The 19,832-nt window shown below is 41.9% G+C and overlaps 1 protein-coding gene across 6 annotated transcripts in view; it reads left to right on the forward strand.

Annotated features, from left to right (window-relative positions):
• The window catches only part of NFIX (nuclear factor I X), a 219,297-nt gene that overhangs the window by 189,901 nt on the left and 9,564 nt on the right, over positions 1-19,832 (forward strand). For 3 of the 6 annotated variants that reach the window (XM_081936955.1, XM_081936957.1, XM_081936956.1), the window contains 2 exons: positions 2,275-2,422; positions 5,348-5,442. The exons of 1 other annotated variant lie outside the window; for it this stretch is intronic. In XM_081936955.1, coding sequence (XP_081793081.1) covers positions 2,275-2,422; positions 5,348-5,442 — 243 coding nt within the window. The remainder of the gene's footprint in view (positions 1-2,274; positions 2,423-5,347; positions 5,443-19,832) is intronic. 2 more of the 6 variants (XM_081936958.1, XM_081936960.1) reach the window with 1 other exon arrangement.

Here is a 19,832-nt window from a genome sequence, read left to right on the forward strand (position 1 = left end):
CTTTCCTTTATGTTATAGTAAAATATTTCACTACCCAGAAAAAGAAAAACCAGGGAAACCAGTCCTTTTACATACACACAGATCTGTAATTTCTTATTCATAATTTGTTTACAGTTTCACTGAACAGGATACAATGATATAAACTGAAATTTCAAACAAGCAGCTTTTAAAAAATCACTCAGCCTGAAAAGCCTCAGCAGTGAATTTCCTGTCGAAAGTGGAAAGTTTGATGATAGTGCAAAAGTATTTTATAGTACTGCTCCCTCCCAAAATTACAAAGTAGTTCTTTTTAAAAAAAACTCAGTAGGACAGCACATAAAATAATTCAATGAAGTCTTACCATAATATTGATAATTTTCCCATAAGAAATAAATGAATCCAAAATGGCAATTGTAGGATAATAAGATAGTATGAAAGCAGATCAGCTGGCATCAAGTCTGAGGAGAAGAGCCTTCAGCCATAGACAGGCCCATCTAAACTAAAAACGACGGACTCATTCAGGTTCCTTACCATGCTTTGTTGTTTACTCCAGCATAGCATACTACTCAGGATAATTATCCTGCCTTAAATCTCACCCACTGCTCTAAGAGTAAAGTAATTCCAGAGATCAAACTGTAGAGTTGTTAGTAAAAATTGGATGTTGATAGCTTATGGTACTTTATTGTCATTCTTAGACAAGTAATGATTGAATTTTATGTTGGTTCCTGGTTTGTAGAGCATTAGTCTGCCATCGAAAATCTAGATATTTCTGCTTCTGAATCCTCTGAGGACTTTGAGCAAGCCTGGGAAGGCAATGGTTTGCAAACTGCATGAAGTCTGGGAACAAGTAGATTGATTGCAGAAAAATCACAGGAACACATTAAGTGTGGCTTCTTGGCTGTTCAGGAGCTGGTGAAATCCCCAACAGCTTGCCTTCAGAAATGTCTCTTGCCTGAGATTGTATACATTCTCCTGCTTGAGCAGGGGGCTGGACTAGAAGACCTCCAAGGTCCCTTCCAGCTCTATTCTATTCTAATTCTAAAATCACAAAATAATCCCCACTTTCTTGCACATGCCTGTAAAGTCCCAATTATTAGTGTAATATCCTTTCCATGGATTTTGTTTGCTACAGAATCCAAATAGAAAAACTGTTGCTTCTTATAGACTGCACATGGCAGGGAGGAACCAATACAAGAAAATAATTGCCCCAAAGCTTCTAGCTTGAGACTTGAATAATCAAAATTGAATATTTTCTACTAATCCAAACTCATAAGTTCTGTGATACAATTGACTTTAAGTTATTATTCCGCTGATTTGTGCATCACAGCCAAATATTTTTTTTGTCTCAAACTCAAGGTCTCCCCAAGAATTTGGGAATTGTAAATACAGTATCTAATTCTGAGGTTTCCATCAATGCTGCTGTTTGAGGTGTCAGAAATTGTTTCAAATTTCAGCAATTCAAATTCTTTCTAAGTTCTTGCAGTATAGTTTCCCAATAACAATTGGTGTACCACTCTTGATTCCTTCCATTTGTTTGTTTTCAAATTTTGATATTAATAGTAGTAGTAATAGCAATCATATTTTAAAATGTTACAGAATCCAAATAAATCTGAGTACCCACCATAATATCCTGTGGTCATTTTAAAGAACTATATTCATACTTTTTTTTAAAATCCATAGTGGGCATTTCGCTGGGGGGAAAAGGATAAAGTCATTAATAATGAATATATAACTCAGGCTATATGTGGACAGTTCATACATATTTTCCTATAGGTTCATTCAATTAGGCATTGAAATCAACAGATCCACAAAGACTAGGTGGCGGGACATGTCTTGGATGCAGCCAATCTAACCAGAGAATACAGCCCATACCTCACAATAGTGGTTGCTTTTGCATTAATAAGACATTTTCAGAGATAACGAATAATTCCATGAAGTCATTGGTTTGTTATCTCAATGAAGTAGTCATTCTTCAGCCCTGCCTATTCTGTGGGAACAAAGGCAACCCCTTGATAATGACTCTGGCATAACTTGTAATAAGAAAATAGGACAGACACATCTGAAAGGAAGAGATTGAGGACATGGGAAATGTTTGATGTTGGAAATGTTTGAGGGTGGTAAGGGGAAAATATAAAACTCAAGTATGATTTTAAGAAGAAAGAAGGGGGCGAAAAATGGTACTTTAAATCAAATTAAAGTCCCTCCACTTCTCTGCCCCAAGAGCCGCCAGCAGATACTGCATCTTTAACGTTGCCTTGTCTCGTTCACGCATCACTGTATTTATGTTGTTCGCAGCCTAACGGTAGCGGCCAGGGCAAAGTCACGGGGTCATTTTTGCTGCCGCCACCTCCACCTGTGGCCAGACCAGTGCCCCTTCCAATGCCTGATACAAAATCCACCAGCACTAACCCAGAGGGCGGAGCGCCGACACCAACGTCACCCTGTAAGTGGACCCAAGTGTAACCCAAACCACAAAGCAAAATGGAACTTAGTCTCCATTTCCCACCCCAGGGCCCTCACTAGATGTCAAGCAAGGCAGAAATAATAATAAGGAGAGCAGGAGGAACAAGATTAAAAGATGGGCAATGAAAACAAAAACAAAGAATGTGCACAGTAAAAAAATGCAGGAGAAAAGAGGCACAAATGAGAAGAAGAAAGGAAAAAAGGAGAATTGAATATAGACAAATGGGAATGAGAGGAAAAAAGCAAGCTGTAAGCAACTGGCAGATTCAGCAGGTGGGCTTGGGGCACCATGTTGTCATCATCAAGTCTTGTGCTTTGTGCTTATTTTTAAGGTTTAAACACCCCATCTGACCCCTTTCCTTAGCTGCCATTATCCCTTTACACCTTCCATCCCATTCCCCAGCGTTTAAAGATGCAGTAGCTGCCCAACTCCAACACGTTTATTTTTTTATTTTTTCATTATATCGTTGGTTGCCATGGTGGCTTCTTGGTAAATTTGGAGATTTTTTCAAGGGAGAAAAATAAACCATAGATAATTCTGAGAATAAGCAATATTGAGAGAAATTTGATTTTTGTAATGTGAGGACGGGTTGTGTTTATGGATATTATGGTGCTTCAAATATAAATTCTCATTAAGATCCATAGTAGGCTTTCTCCCATCACCCCAAATTGTGGTCTGTGCTTTCTCAGGAAAGAGTAATCTGATGGAAGGAAGGGAGAAGGAAGAGACATTGGGAAACAGAACTTCCAGAAAATGGCCTTGATGTTTGATGATAAACAGAACCCAGACATTTGAGTGGGAGTGGGTAGATCAGAAATCTAGAACTTCTGTTCCCTCTTTTAGAAAGGCAGGTATCTCCTGGTGAAGAGTGGTGGCATTATGCAATTTGATGCCTATCTCCATCCTAGAAATGGGAATCCTACCAGATTGATTAAAAATGGGGTGGAAGTTAAAACTTCTAGAGCTCCAATGAAGTAATTACTACCACCATCTTTCTTGGCTTCAAAGAGTCCCTTTGGAGATAAGGATTGGCTACAATGTCATCTTCTTTTTTGCTTTTTCTCCTTCCCTCCTTTCTTTTGCTTTTCTTTTCTACATCTGTGCTCATGGCATTACTCACTCTCACATTGTTCATACTCTTCATTAAATTTATGATAATTTATGGGAGGGAGTGCGAATAAGAAGGAAGGGGTGGTGACAAGCTATAGACATAAAGGAAAATTATGGAGCTGTTATGTACTGATCGCCATCTTGCTACTCTCATAAGATGGTTAACAAAGGTTTCAGAAGGAAATGGAGTGTTGCAGCTGCTTCTAAGTTTGAAACTCAACCCCAGCTCTCATTAAGAACTGATAGGCATGATCAGCAGGGACCAGTATAAAGTATTAATGCTGTTCTGAGCCATATCAGATTGCCAGTAAGGTGTTGGTGTTAATGGTGAATATAAATAAGAATAATTGTTTGTCTCAAATTTATTAAATATTTGAATGCTCTCCCTTCTTGAAAAAAAACCCCTCCTTATATGTAGGAAAAGGTCTAAAATATCCTTCTTGCATAAGCCCATTTTGTTCATTTTTAACAGAGACCAGTAAAATTCAACTCCTGTACAGTAATATAACCCAGTAACACCTGGAAACAGCCCAGTAACAGATTCCTCATGTGGGCCTACTTGTTGTGTAGCTCATCTCTTCATCCCTTTTGGTAGCTAGAGGTCAACAAACAGAAGTCTAGTCCGTAGGCTTCCAATGTTCTATTGAGAACCAGAGAGTATTGTGAAGTAAATTGATTACAGGCTAGCAAAAACCATTTGATTCTTATAGCCAAATCCTGACGTCAGGTCTTAAACTCACCAAACAAGAGTTTCTGCCTTCCCATCAATGTCCTATTAGGTTGGGCAGTGGAGAAATCAGCTTTAAGTGTTGAGCACTATTATGATCAAAGGCTTAGTGTAAAAGTGAATGCCATAACTGGCTGTTTTCATGTACTCCTGTCAGTGTGTATGTGTATATATTACCATGAGGTTTGTAGTACCTCTAGATAACCTTTACAATATTTCATAGCCCCAGACAGGTTTCCAAATCAGAGATGACCTTGGGGGTGAGGGAATCTCCCACGTCCATGCCCTGCCCCTTATGTAGCTTCATCTAGAGCTCTGCCTTCTTCTGCCACCAACTAAATACCAAAGAGCTGAGCTTAGTTATTTCTGGCACACAGTGCTGTGCCCAGGAGAGGCATGCAGACCTAGAGACTCCATCTCCTGGCAGGCCCATACATGGGCATGTTCTGGAATGCCATCTTTCCTACAAATGGGTAGGAGGTCTGCCTGAGTCTACCAATAGTGGTTATAACCCAGAAGCCCCCAGCCTCCTCCAGGAATGAAGAGAAAACTAGGCCACAAAATGAAGGCTTTGGATCTATACCCAGAAAGAAATAATATGCCCAAGAGAAATGAGGTTTATGGAACAAAAGCCAGATTCTCCCCAGTATTCATCTCACTCAGTAAAACCTGTATAATAAAAGAATGCAATTTCCCCCAGTAAAGGCACAGGGGATGCTATGTATGATTTTATAGAAGTCTCCATCAAGCTGTTGGGATTACTCCTGTAGTAAAGCTGGCTTTTTCTATCAATATCCTTAAATTCCTGTATCTCAAACAAACAAACAAAAACAAAAGTATTTACCATCGTTCAAAAGAAGTCCCACTAACAACTAAGACCTGGCTGTTCCATTCTTTTGTGTTCATTGACAAGAGGGTATTCTGGGGAGGAAAAGGTGGTGGCCATTTTTTTCTTTGGATTTTGCTACCTTGAGTCTCATCTGACGGGCCTGCATGCCCACCCTTTTCCATCATGCCATCAGCCTCACCTAGTGGCCCTAACGGCCTCACATCTCTTTCCCCTCTAGCATTCTCAGCGCCAGGCTCCTCCTCCTCTGCCAACCGGTTTGTCGGCATCGGACCCCGGGACGGCAACTTTCTAAACATCCCCCAGCAATCTCAGGTAGGGGGAACCAGCTTCATAGGGGTATATGTGCTACAGTAGCCCAAATGTAGCTTGCCTTATGTGGGAAGGGGAGGGGAATGGCTTTGTTGAATGGATGGGTGTGGATCACCTCAGAATTTTTCATTCTATGAATAAGAGAGAGTTTAGTTGAAGAATAAAAATAAGGACTAAATATTAGGGATCTAAGTATTTACTCATGGGGTGTGCCATAAAGTCCAGAATTTACAGCAGAACTCTTGGGGGGGATTGTCGAAAGACGGTCATGTTTCAGAAATTATGGCCTTCAATTTTCATACAAGAAACTGAGTTTCAGAGAGGGTCTTTGGCTTATGCTTCTCAATCTAAGATGGAATTTGAAAAGATTCCCGAACAAATGTATTTCAGTGACAGGCTGGGGAATGGGGAAGATCCATCAGTCTGCCCAACTATGTTCATTGGGTGCTTTTGGGCAGGTCACTGTCTCTGAAGATATGATGTATTTACTGTTCATTTGTTCTCACCATGGAATGAAATGAAGTATGGCTCAAGACTACTCAACAGAGACATCCACACTGCTATTGTTTTCATGCTCGAACCCTGAGAAGCAGTTTAGAAACCAACTGTCTTTCTTTATGCCAATTTGATATGCTGACAAGAATAAGCACTTCAGATTCTGTGGCAGCAATAATCTCCTCATATCCACTTGGCACTTCACAAAAAAAAAAAAAGGCTGCTAAGGGCCCAGTGACTTTACAGCCATTCCTTTCCTATCAAATAGAAGGGAGAAACTGACAAAACGCCAGTCAATTTCACTTCTCTGCTACTTAGGGAAAGCTGCAGAGCCCTGAAGTTAATTTTTCCCTTGCAGAATCAAGAAACAAATACCGTAAGTTCAATTTTCCTGTGGCTATTGTAGGGATACAGAGATTTGAAGCTGCTGCTTCAGATTTGAAACTGATGCATGAATGTTTAGTCTATATTGACATGGCAAAAATCATGTTGATCATGATATGTATTTTACTCTCTATATGCAAACTGAGTATAGAAAGGTTGTATATGTGCACTAATCATAATTATCACCCATACTCACCCATAATTTTTCCAATCTTGATATGTTTTGGGAAGAATATATCATCACTTGGCATGCCCACACATATAATACAAAACGATAGTTTAGCTCGTTGTGCATAGGCAAGAGCAGAATGTGATCTCTCCAGTTCCTCACTTTTTCTCATGGTGTTTGAATAAATTTCATCAACATTAATGACAGTTAATATTAACTAGTATTTGTTTAAAGACGTACTCATGACGTGATATAAATTTGGTAGTAGTAATTAAGGTTAATTACAGATATTCAAGTTCAAATAATTAAAAGTTATGTTTACCTTAAGTAGAAATAAAAATGTAGTTTATCTCAAGGAAAGAATGAAACAGACATCCTATTTATTTCCATTAGGCTAAACTTTGTTTAATAATGACATCCCATTGTTTCCTAAGCATTCAAGCAATATATCTGTATGCCTGGAAGATGCTATTTCCAAATATATGCATTCAGTCATTAAAAGCATTAGGGTTTTGTTTATTTCCATGTATAACAAAACATCAAACAGTATACAAAAATTAAAACGTTACCAGTAGAATTAAAATTTTTGAATTAAAAATTTCAATTAATTTTTAAGGAGGCAAGAGTAATTAAACTTTGTCAAAAATTACTTGACAAAGGCAACTTATGGCACCAACTAACTCCACATCTGTGTGCTCCTTTGGGCTTCCCATGCAAGTCCATAGAACCTTGTTTTAACTGATTTTTGCAAGGCCAGGAGAGTGGGGTCTGCCTCACCTCTGAGGCAGAATATCCCATAGGGCAGGAACAATGGCAGAGAAGGCTCTCTTCCTAGATCCCACCAGTTTCTTTAACTGACAAGGTCTGCAGCATACCTTCCCTGCCTGACTTGATGGGATAGATCAGGGGTGTCAAACTCAAGGCCCGCAGGCCAGATGCACCCCATGGGGTGCTTAGATCTGGCCCGTGGGCTGGCCTAGAAATATCAGAGGACCGGCCCACGGTGCTTCTGCTGGCGAAAAAGAGCTGTGGGGGACCACACGAGGCTCACCCTTGTGGCTCATTTTCAGCTGACAGAGTGCTGCAGGAGGCCGTGGAAGCCGAAAATGGGTTGGGGGGGGGGCTACGCAAGGCTGTCCATCCCATCCCCCCGGCCTTCAAAGAAATTCAGTTTGACACCCCTGGCATAGGTCAGTGTAATGAGATGAAGCCGGTTCTGTAAGTAACTTGGCCTCATGTCATGTAGGATTTTATATATCATAACCAACACCTTGAATTGGATCCGGAAGCAGAATGGCACCTGATGCAGTTTGCGGAGCAGAAGTGTTACATGTGTCCTTCTTTGGGCATCCAATATAGCTAATGCGGCTGCATTCTGCATCAGCTGAAGCTTCTAGATACTTTTCAAGAACAGCCCCATATAGAGCAAATTGCAGTAGTTCAGATGGGAGAAGAGCAGAGCACGAGCAGAGAGCCTCCCTATCTATGTATGGGCATAACTAGTTCACAACACAGTGTTGACCAAAGGCCCTTGTAGCCATGGATGCCACCTGCTCTTCTAGCAGGAGATGTGAGGCCCCTCAGGTTATGCACCGAGTCTGTCTGAGGTAGTGCCACCTCATTTTAAGACCAAAGATGACAAATTCCTGGGGACCCCCTACCCACAACCACTCATCTTACCAGAATTCACACTCCTTAAGTATGCACATATGACTGAAGAGTGTGGACTTTGTCCCACATTGTCCCAATCCATATTGTGTTTACCCCCCCCCTTTTTTTTTTTGTTGAAAAAAAGCTTGGACATTTTTAAAATTACCCTGAGTTATCCTGGCACTGTGCTGCACTGGTCTTGTTTGCCCCATTGGTATTCTCTCACTTCAATAAGCCTCCCACTTTCAAATTGTAAAGCCTTCCTGCCCCTACCACACACTTTGGTTTATTATGTTTTCTCTCAGTTCCACCAATCTATCTCCTTCTGGGAATAAAAAGGAAATAATCTGGCTGGTTTCTTGGTACCTCCCACTGGAATTATAAAGTCATAGAACAAGAAGCTGGAGACAGTTGGCTAGAAACTAACTGATCCTTTAAATTACTGTGCAAAGTAGTTGCATACTTACAAGAGAACCTCCATGGAGATGGAGATGGAGATGAAGATGGAGGTATTAGTCTATAGTAAAAGGTTATTCCAAAAAGTAATATCATTTGAAAACAAACAAAGAAGAAATCTGATTGCCATGCCTCTTTGTTGATATCAGCAGCCACAGAAGCTTCAAGTCACATCCTTATTGTGTCCAAGAGAAGTTCCTAGAAAGGAATCGAGTGGTGACTGGAGAAATAAATTTGGACCTTTCTCTGAGGCAAAAATGAGGGTGAAGAGTGGCCAATTCCAAGTCTAGAATTGTGTAGCCATTTAGATTATACCTTTCTCTAATAAACCATTCCGCTCAGTGTGACATCTGTGCTGAGCACTGGAAGATCACTTACCAGCTTTCAGACTTCCTAGGTTAGAGTTTGATCAGAAATCCATTCCTGAAACCAACTTCTGACTGCCCAGGAAACTTTGCTCCACCATTACTCATACGGTCCTTTAGCAAACAAAAGGAGGGCTTTGTTTTTTGTGGTTTAAAATGCAAACTGAGATTATCGGGCATTGTTTTTGTCATATATAATCACTGCAACTACAAATCCTAACTTTCTCTACATGGCATTTACTTGTACAAGGGAAACAATATAACCTGACAGACACATGGGAGAGGAATAACATCTAGAGGAGAGGGAATAGTTCACAAACCATAAAATTGCTTCCAAGAAATGAAGAACTGTGCTGTTTGTTCTCCTGATTTTTAATAGGCTACACTAGCTCTGCGATGAGATAAAGTTGCTTAGAGAATGCACAATGTAGGGGTGGGAAAGGTGACCCTCTTTTCAAACTTACATGGGTGAGAGAAGGAGTGTGTGGCTCAGCACCAGTGATATTATGGTTGGTTGCCATTAAGTGTCATTGTCACTCCTGTTCGCAGAGCATACCAGCCACTCTCAGCAGAGTAGAAAAAGGCAGGGCAAGGAGGAAGGAAGGAAGGACCTGTATATTTGTAGTTTCTGTGCAGCATGGAATACCTTATAATGATTAAATAATAATTGCATTTTATTGCACAATGAATAAAAAGACTGGGTTGTTATATTATTTAGGGCAATTTTAATCATGCCAGTGCCACAACTAGAAGGGAAATCTTGATGGTATGAAGGTTAAAGCAACAAAGAAAAGTTGAATACCGTGGGGAGAGAACATTCCAAGTCTAACATGATTTTCCCCCATTCCTCCTGTCCCACATAAAACAGCTCTCAGCTTGATCTGTCTTTCCTTCCTAGCCTCCATTGCTCCCTGGTGGTGAATGAAGGAGCAGAGCAGAACAGGAATGAGATTTGCTCCCCTTTTTCAGCCCATAACCAATGTCACGTCTGGCCCGTCTGGTTTCCCTGAGCAACCAGACATGATGTCACACCCAGATGAACTTGGACTTGGGGGGCCAGGCAGGGAAACAATGGTCCGGAGTGAGGCTGGATCAGGGCCCAGCACGGCCGCAGAACTAGCAGGGACACTTCCGCTAGCTTTTTCCCTACTTCTTGCTTTCTCCTTTTCTGTTTCACTGTTCATTTCTTAAATTATTTGTCTTCTTTTTTCTACTCTCTTTCCCCTCCCCCCTCTTCCTCTCCCTTCATGTCTGTAAATATACTCCTGTTCCTTTCTTTATGGCTCTCATGCTTCTTTTCCCCTCAGAATGTCATTAGGCTGGTGGGAAGAAGTTGCTCTGACCTATCATACATAAGATGATTGGGACACATTGAGATATTTTCCAACCAAAGCTCCGCCAGGTGGGCTCTAAGCTTTGCCAAGAGCCCTTTAATGTGTGCATGTATGTTTTGTGTACAGAGGGGGGAAATATTCCCTGCTCCATTGGCTAGGCTGCAGTATTATTAGGGGAAGGCAAGGGGAGGGCAGATGTTACCACAGTAACCAATGACTTTTCTGAACTCTGGATTCAGGCAGATGGAGGAAGACAAAAGAGAGGAAGAAAAAGACAGACAGAATTGAGCAAGAGCGAGAGATGAAGGAGAGAAGCACAGTGGCTGCCAGTTCCCCCCCTCTCAGCTGTGGCTTCTGGCTGTTGCCCATAGGAACAGCTGCAGGTCCCGTGAGGTGTAACAGACCTTTGCTTCTAGACACCCTGCTCTTATTATTGTTGTTAAATATTCATTTAATGCCAACAGTGCATGCAGAACCCAGCACTACCCTGATTTGGCTTAAAGGGTAAGGCTGTGCTAGCTCCAGTATGGATGAAGTGTCCAGTAGATTTCTCATTAGATGGTCAGCTTCTTCCAGTGCTATAAATTAGCTCAAATCAATGGGAGTGTGGCATTGCCAGGGAATGACTCATAACTAATTATACACATTATAGTGCAACTACATCCGAAAACGTAAACCCCCAAATGGCAAGTAGTCCAAAAATCACACCATCTTTGTAATGAAATTATTTTCATCAAGTCAGCAAACGGCAGACTGTATATAGCGCAAGAAAGAGGATAAAGAATGGGGCTGATATGATATTTGACTCAATATACCATTCATTGATAAATAGGGTAGGATGAACAGAAATTATTGAGTGAAAAGAACCATGCATATGAAAGAAATAACTCAACTGACCTTTTTCTTACTAATGCCTACCAGTTGCACCAAGCCTAGAGGTATCAAGAGGAGGAGGAGGAGGAGGAGGAGGAGGAGGAGGAGGAGGAGGAGGAGGAGGAGGAGGAGGAGGAGGAGGGGGAGGAGGAGGAGGAAGGGGAAGAGAAGGGGAGCAGGCCAGGTGAATCAGTAAAGCAAAGGAGGCCTTATCTCTCTTGACCCTTGTTCTGTTTTCATAGAGGTCTGGCCTATGACTTTAGGCACAAATGAGGCAGGTGTATGGATAAATACCTATAACTGCCCACATCACATCTACCAGGATATTATTTGTACTGGACAGTTATAAGCAAGGCAAAGCTCAAATATCAAATGCTTATATTATTCTCTGGCAGTTGATAGGGATGTGTGAAAGCCCAGTGTGAAATTTCACTCTTCTTACTGAACCTCTTGACTTATCCTGAGCTTCCAAATGCTTTGAGAAGAAAACGACAGTGTGCTTTGAGTTGGACATGAATTCAAAACTTGTGGCAAATCCAAGGAGGTGTTGAACTAACCTTTGTCACCTCCTCCTCCTCCAAGACATTTCTAAAAGATTATGAAAATAGGAGCTGTGATAACCTTCCCTGAAATATTTAATGGGCTTGGTATATATAAAATGGCATTAGAGACAGAACTCCACCATAAAAAGAAACCTCCTGAAAACAGCAGGGTCAATTTTCCACTCTTTACTCTGAATATTTCAGCCCAATGAAAAATGATTTTCAAAAGAGAAATATTTTTTAAAAGAAAAATTACTCTACTAAGTTTTAAAATGGGAGAAAGAGAAGAAAATCTGCTGTCCTGCCATAGTAACTCTCCTTAAACTTCATTTTTCTCCAGTTCCATTTCATACCTCTTGCCTCATCCCCACAAGCAGTCTTTGAAAAATCCTTTCCAGATTTATTTTCTGTGAACAGCTCACTGTAGTGGTGTCATGATGGCATGGATTTTATGTGAGCGCTATTCAAACATTTTTTTCTGCAATTTTCCTTTCAATTGAGAAAAAAAATCATTTTGAATTTTGAAACAATGCAAAATCCAAACAATGCAGTTTTTCTTACAAGCAACATTAAACTGGGCTGACAGTTCAAATTATGCAGTCCACAAGATAGACCTAGAGGATACAGATACAGAATATATACATACAGAACAGGGGTGGGTTCCTGCCAGTTCTAACCTCTTCTGTACAAGAGGTTCCACAAATCTACAGTGCCTTTTAGAACCGGTTCTAGCTCCCTCCCCCCACCTGTCCACACATCAAGATGAAGAGCGAGAGGAGGAATTCTGGGAGTTGAACTCCACAAGTCTTAAAGCTGTCAAGTTTGAACACCCCTGGGGGTTTTTTCTCTAAAGGGTTAGGGGTGCAAGGATCTTGTAACTTGACAGCTTTAAGACTTGCGTGTTTCAAATGCCAGAATTTCTGAGCCAACATTTTGGTTGCTAAGCAAGAACGTTGTTAAGTGAATTTCACCACATTTTACAAGTTGGCCAGACCCACCCAGTCACATGGCTGGCAAGCCACTCCCACTCAGTCACATGGCCAGCAAGCCACCCCCACAAAGCAGGCCACACATAGAGAAGAGGTTCTAAAAAAATTTGAAACCCACCACTGATACAGAAACATACAGATTAACACAGTTGGAGGGGACCTTGTAGGTTATCTAGTTCATCCCAACCCCCACCCAGCAGACCCTACACCATTTCTGACAGATGGCAGTCCAGTCTCTTCTTGAAAGCTTCCAGTGATGAAACTCCCACAACTTCCAAAGGCAAGCTGTTCCATTGGTTAATTGTTCTCACTGTCAGAAACTTTCCTATTTCCAGGTTGAATCTCTCCTTGTTCAGTTTCCATCCATTATTTCTTGTGTTGCCTTCAGGTGCTTTGGAAAATAGCTTGACCCCTTCCTCTCAGTGGCAGCTCCTCAAATATTTGTACACTGCTATCATACCTCCCCAGGTCCTTCTCTTCACTATACTAGCCATACCCAGTTCCTGCAACTGTTCATCGTATGTTTTAGCCTCCAGTCCCCTAATCACCTTGATTGCTCTTCTGTGCACACTTTCTAGAATCTCAACATCCAGAATCTGCAGTAAAGAAAGTAGGGGGTGGAGTCCTTTTCAAAATCACTAGGGGTTGAGCAGCATATCAATTTTAATAACAGCAACAAATCATGAGGAACTTATTTCAGCTTCATCGGTAAGTTAATTGACTGTCCATGAACATTGGTTTCTAATGATGATATACAAATGAAAGAAGTTTCTAAATTAACTGGTCCACTGATTTCTAAATTCTAATTTTTAAATTAGAATATATTAAATGTATATATTAGAATTGATACTAATTCTAAATTAATGCACTAATTTCTAAATTCACTAGTCCAGTGAAATGCTATGGACATAGTATATTCCATTTCAATAAGGCATTTGACAAAGTAGAACACAACCTACTTCTTAGTAAGTTAGAAAAATGTGTGATAGACAGCATAACTGATTGACAAACTGCATTCAGTAGATAAGTCTTTAATGAAACTGCATCTACATGCAAGTACTCCAAGGTTCTGTTTTGGACCCAGTACTCACTGAAGATATGGTAATCTTTATAAACGATTTAGATGAAGGAATAGAAGGGGAACTCATCAAATCTGCACATGACACCAAGCTGCAAGAATAGCCAACATCCCAGAAGATAGCTTAAGTTCGAGAAGGATCTCAACAGACTTGAACACTGGGTCCTATATAACAAAATTCAATGGTGAGAAAAGTAAGGTTTTACACTTAGGCAAGAAAATTCCAATGTACAGGTACAGAATAGGTGGAACCTGGCTCAATAGCTGCAACTGCAAGAGGAATCTAGGAGTTCTGATAGACAGCCATTTAAAAATGGACTAGCAGTGTGCTGCACTTGCCAAAAAAGCCAATGCAGTCCTACTCTGCCTTAATAGAGGGATAGAATCAAGATCACATGAAGTGTTAGTACTTTATAATGTCTTGGTAACACAATAATTGGAATATTGCATCCAGTTTTGGTCACCAGAAAATATAAAAATGTTGAGATTCTGGAAATAGTGCAGAGAAGAGCAACAAAGATTATTTATTTATTTATTTATTATTCATGCTTCTAGACCGCCCCCTCTCCCAAAAGGGACTCGGGGCGGTGTACAGTCCATGCAAAATATATCAAAATACAATAAAAATTGAATATGTACAGTTGGAATGGAGGAGGTTAAAAATGGAATTAAAAGAACTGTACAAAGCAATATATATAAATATAGGATTTTGAACCCCTAAAACACACACAATAAGTTAAAAACAATACCCCTAAAATAACCAGTTAATACATTTGCCAGGAGGGACAGTTGTAATTATGCCAGGGCTGGAGGCTAAAACATGAAGAACGGTTGCAGCAGGGACATGCGGTCAGGGGAGGCAGGGGAGGCAGGGCCTCACCTCTCTTCATGAAATAATAGCATATAATATTATATACTATATATATATATAATATTATAATATGTAAGTCTTTGGTTGTTCGGGTTGTCTCCCGCGTAGAATTGGAAGTATCTTCACGACGTTTCGATGAAGTCTCATTCATCATCTTCAGGCTGGTGCTTCCGGCTTGGTTCCCCAGTCGCTTTCGTGCCTTCGTCATCGGGAGCGCCGACAACATTTCTGCCTCTGCCCTCCGCAGCTCCCGGGCGCACCCGGACTGAGGTAACCAGAATGGCACCGAGGCAGTCCGGCGGGCGAGCGACCGAGGATCAGGCTGCCTCGCTCGCTCAGTCGCTCGCCCGCCGGACTGCCTCGGCGCCATTCTGGCTACCTCCATCCGGGCACGCCCGGGAGCTGCGGAGGGCGGAGGCAGAGCGCCGACAACATTTCTGCCTCCGCCCTCAGCAGCTCCCAGGCGCGCCCGGACGGAGGTAGCCAGAATGGCGCCGAGGCAGTCCGGCGGGCGAGCGACTGAGCGAGCGAGGCATCCTGATCCTCGGTTGCTCGCCCGCCGGACTGCCTCGGCGCCATTCTGGCTACCTCCGTCCGGGCGCGCCCGGGAGCTGCGGAGGGCGGAGGCAGAAATGTTGTCGGCGCTCCCAATGACGAAGGCACGAAAGCGACTGGGAACCCAGTCACTTTCGTGCCTTCATCATCCGGAAGCGCTGACAACATTTCTGCCTCCGCCCTCCGCAGCTCCCGGGCGTGCCCGGACCGCTCGCCCGCCGGACTGCCACGGTGCCATTCTGGCTACCTCTGTCCGGGCGCGCCCGAGAGCTGCGGAGGGCGGAGGCAGAAATGTTGGCGCTGCCTGAGAACAAAGGCACGAAAGCGCAGCCGCCAGAATGAGAAAGCAACGAAAGGTGCAGCGAGGGTGGGCGGTGGCTGCAGGCGGCAAGGCTTGAGCGGGGTGAAAGCGCAGCCCCTTTCGTTGCTTTCCCATTCACCCCGCTCAAGCCTTGCCCAAGGGAGCTGGGGATCAGGCTTTGGGTTGGTGGGAGACCTTGAAGGAGTGGGGGGGGGAAGGGACTGGCGCCGCTGGAGGAAGCAATGCTACGCGGATCAGTGCACTCCGCGGTCCCCTTAATGTTCACTCAGGAAGGCGGAGAATGGGACCATGTGTGCTGGAGGCTGAGGCTACCTCAGCCTCCTGCACACGTGGTCCCATTCCCCGCCTTCCTGATGATGTCACCAGCCTCCCCAGCCATAACCCTCACCGCACGTCACTGGGTTGCAGGAATTGGGTATGTCCAGTCTAGTAAATAAGACTTGGGGCAATATGATAGCGGTGTTCCAATATTTGAGGGGCTGCCACAAAGAAGAGGAGATCAACCCATTTTCCAAAGCACAAGAAGGCAGAACAAGAAGCAATGGATTGGAAACTAATCAAGGAGAGAAGCAATCTAGAACTAAGGAGAAATTTCCTAACAGAACAATTAACCAGTGGAACTGCTAACTTTCAGAATTTATGGGTGCTCCTCAGTGGAGGTTTTTAAATGACAACCATTTGTCCAGAATGGAATAGGGTCTTCCTGCTTGGGTGGGGAGCTGGACTAGAAGACCTCCAAGATCCCTTCTGTTATTCTGTTATCCCCCTAGGATACAAATGAGCAAGAGAGTGGGAGTTTATATTATCCCTTTACGTGGTGACCATGAACTGAAATTTGGGGATATAATATATTCATCAATAAAAATTATCTCTTCAGCTTGTGTTTCTGCTAGCAATATATCTGGAATATTTAATCTAAAGGACAAAATTCACGCATCATATGTGGAGGAAATGGAACCCTTTGATTAAGAGCAGTATGGAGCAAGATGATATAACTCATTGTTGCTCAGTGGATTGTAAGGCAGATGTCCATGAATAACCTAACAACATTCATTTAAGGTTCACAGATTTGAATGGATGTAGCTTGTTTTGATTCTGTCTTACTTGAGGCAAGAGTAGATTAGGTATGTTGTAGGCTGATATAATAGACAGATATAGAAATTAACTCAAGGCATTTAAATGATGCTCTGATGTGAAGGGACATCTGGATTCATTCCTCAGGGCCAAGTAGATGTTGTCATAGTGGAGTGACAATCCTGAGTGGCTTATTACTGAAGACCAACAGTCTGATTGGTTTCCCAGGCATATAGTCTATGATTCCAACCAATCAGGGAGCAGAAACAGTCAATGAGAATTGAGCTCTTTCTGTTTTGACTGATTGTTTCCAAATCTCTCATTTGTATGACTGGCTCCACTACTAGAAGATATTGAGGGCTGGTGATGGTAATGGTGGCTATTTCTAATTCTGTAATTTGACCACTGCCATATAATTCACATCACTGCACACCTCATTCAGTTGGTAGCTTTATATTATATTAGCTTTATATTATATCATTTGATTGGCTGCAATTAATGATAATAAGCAGTGGTCAAGAATCTGATTGGCTGGCATGCATTTACTTGGATGTAGGAATTGACATCTTTATTTTATTAAAAGAATATGAATTGACTGAATGGGAGAGAAAATATGGAAGAAAAAGAGCTGGAGAAAACAGGCATTGTGAAAAGGAGCAGTGCTACTTGAATAAATAAACTTTGGAAAGCAGGAATTTGGATACAATATCCAACCTGAGCAAAGCAGGAATGGTATTTTCCTTGTGGACAGAATGGACCTGGATCTGGCAAATATATTTCACTGCTTGTCTTAGCTGTATGATTTTCATCAACTGTGCCAAACTTTGTAAAATGCATACTTTCTCCTCTCTTTTCCAGAGCAATCTTAGTAAAGCCATGTCTAGTAATATGTGTCTTGAGAGGAATTTCTGGACTTAGAAAGTTGATTCTAGAGAAGGGAGAGAGACGTGTGAAGGGGAACTAGAAGCAAATATTTGCTCTGAGAAGAAAATGAAGTCTCCATTGAGAGATTGATAATTAAAAAGCATCTGCTGTCCATCAGGTTTTGAAAAATGTAGCATGTGACATTGGCACTTCCTGTACCTGCTATACTAAATCTGTTGAGGCCTGTGGGAATTTCGAACAGGCACTGTTACCTCAGGATATTGTATCCTGAAGAGAAAGCTTCAGTCTGTGATGCCAGCCTGTTGTTCAGTACCAAAGAGAAGCAAAGCTGAGACAGAAGGGGGAGGTGGAACAGAGAGCTAGAGAGACTGAAAGCTGGAGAATGGAAGAAGTCCAATCTTCCCAGCAGTGGACATATAGCCCCTCCTGGTGGCCATTTGCAATGCTGTTCCCCCCCCCCCTCCTCTGGAAAATTTGAATTATTGAAATCCAGCCACTTCTTTCTGCTTCCTTCATTTGCTGCCCCACCACTATTGTCTCCATATTCAGATGGCAAGTGTGTCCACAGTATGGCTCTGCTCCATCCCTCTTTGCCATTAGAGGGCAAATTGTGCAGTACCTGCATCTCTGCCTTGACTTTTCAAATCAGAAGTAATTTTGAATTTCCAGGGACCAGAGGAATTTATGTCATGCCTGAAGAAATTTCATGTAGTAGCGTGTCAGCTTTTCTCCCAATCCTGGCTAGATTGGAAGAAGGAACCATTTTTATCTCCTAGCTGCTTTGGGACTATTCCATCAGAGAGAGAAGATAGCTGCTGATCTAGGATGGGAAGGAAATGGAACAGCATAGAAGATGGTTTATAATAATGAGCCCCACTTATGACATCAGCTGGCTCTCCCTTTGGTTTGAGGAACCTGGATTACAGAGACTTTGCAAGACAGGGCCAATATTGCTCCACAATATTGTGGGAAGGTGGGATTAGATATCATGAGTACAGCAGCAGTGATTGGAATTCCTCATGTCTAAATAAATGTTTACATTCTTATATGACATGTAACTGCTAGCAATGACCTATAAGCTACAAATGCAATAGTTGAGGTGGCAGGTGGTATTTTCAATTGAGATAAAATGATCTGACATTGGTAGTTCAAAATAAGCTTCTTATCTTTTTTGCCTATGAGAAACTTTTAGTTTTTATTGAATTTACTGAATTCTCATTTAACATTTTCTTACTGATGAAGGAGCAGCCCCAGACAGGGTTGCATTCAGCCCTATGTAGTAGTCTCAAGAGAGATTGCATGAAAGGCAAGATAAATTGAACGAGAAAACTTATATCATGTGATATCGAGGTAGCAGAAGACATTCTTATCTAATTTCAGCAGAAGGGCTAGCAGTGGCAAAAGTCCCAAATTCAAGTTTAGTGTGGCACCAATAGATTTTATTTAGTCATCCAGTTCAATTCCCACTTAGTCCAAATTTACACTTTCTTCTTTTCCCAGCACCTCTAAGAGCTACCTACCATTTCTTGAAGTGAAGAAAATAGATTATTATCAATCATTTACCTCTTCATAAAATGTACCTCCAACTTAAATTTTGTATTGTGCTTCAGGTTTTCCATTCTGAGGTGCCTTAAACCCTTCCACACGGTTAGTCCACAATGTTTTTATTCCAGATTAGGGGAATCTCCAGCTCTATAATTGGGTACAGTGGCTGGCATGCTCCCTCCCCACCCCCAGCAGCTGGTTTTGCCTTGTATAGCCATTTCACTCTGGATTACTCTGTTTTCAGCTGATCCTTTAAAAAAAAGCTGATCTAACTATGGCCCATAAAGAATAGAGTCCAGTAAATCCTCCTGGCTACCCCATCTCTTCTACCAGTACATCTTAATTCCACCCTTAAATCTCACAGTGGCCTCCCTTTCAGTTTCTACCCAGGGTAGCAGAAGAATACTCTCCTTTCTTTCCTATACTGTACCCACTGTACTGCAGTAGTTCCCTTTTTTCTTTTTAAATTAAACAATCTTTGATTTACAAGATAGGCCTGTTGGAAGGAAACTGTAATGCTTCTCTTTTGCTTCTGTGAATCTGAGCCATCCATTTAGATGGTTTGATTACAACAGAAGAACCTGTATCAATGTCAGTGGAGAGAGGTTGTAGAAAGGCTCCCATATGCATAAACATCTGGGAAAGCAAAGGGAAAGAAAAAAGAAAAGATGAAACAATCCCTAAAAGGAAAAGGGAGGCTCTGGGAGGCCCATTCACACAGAGGACAGCCAGTAAGGCTTCCCTGTCCCTTCATGGATTGAAAGGGTAAGAAGTAAGGAGACAACCAGTCAGGGCTTGGCCTCCTT

Source organism: Natrix helvetica (assembly GCF_964273705.1).
Source record: "Natrix helvetica genome assembly, chromosome: 1".
NCBI lineage: Eukaryota > Metazoa > Chordata > Lepidosauria > Squamata > Natricidae > Natrix > Natrix helvetica.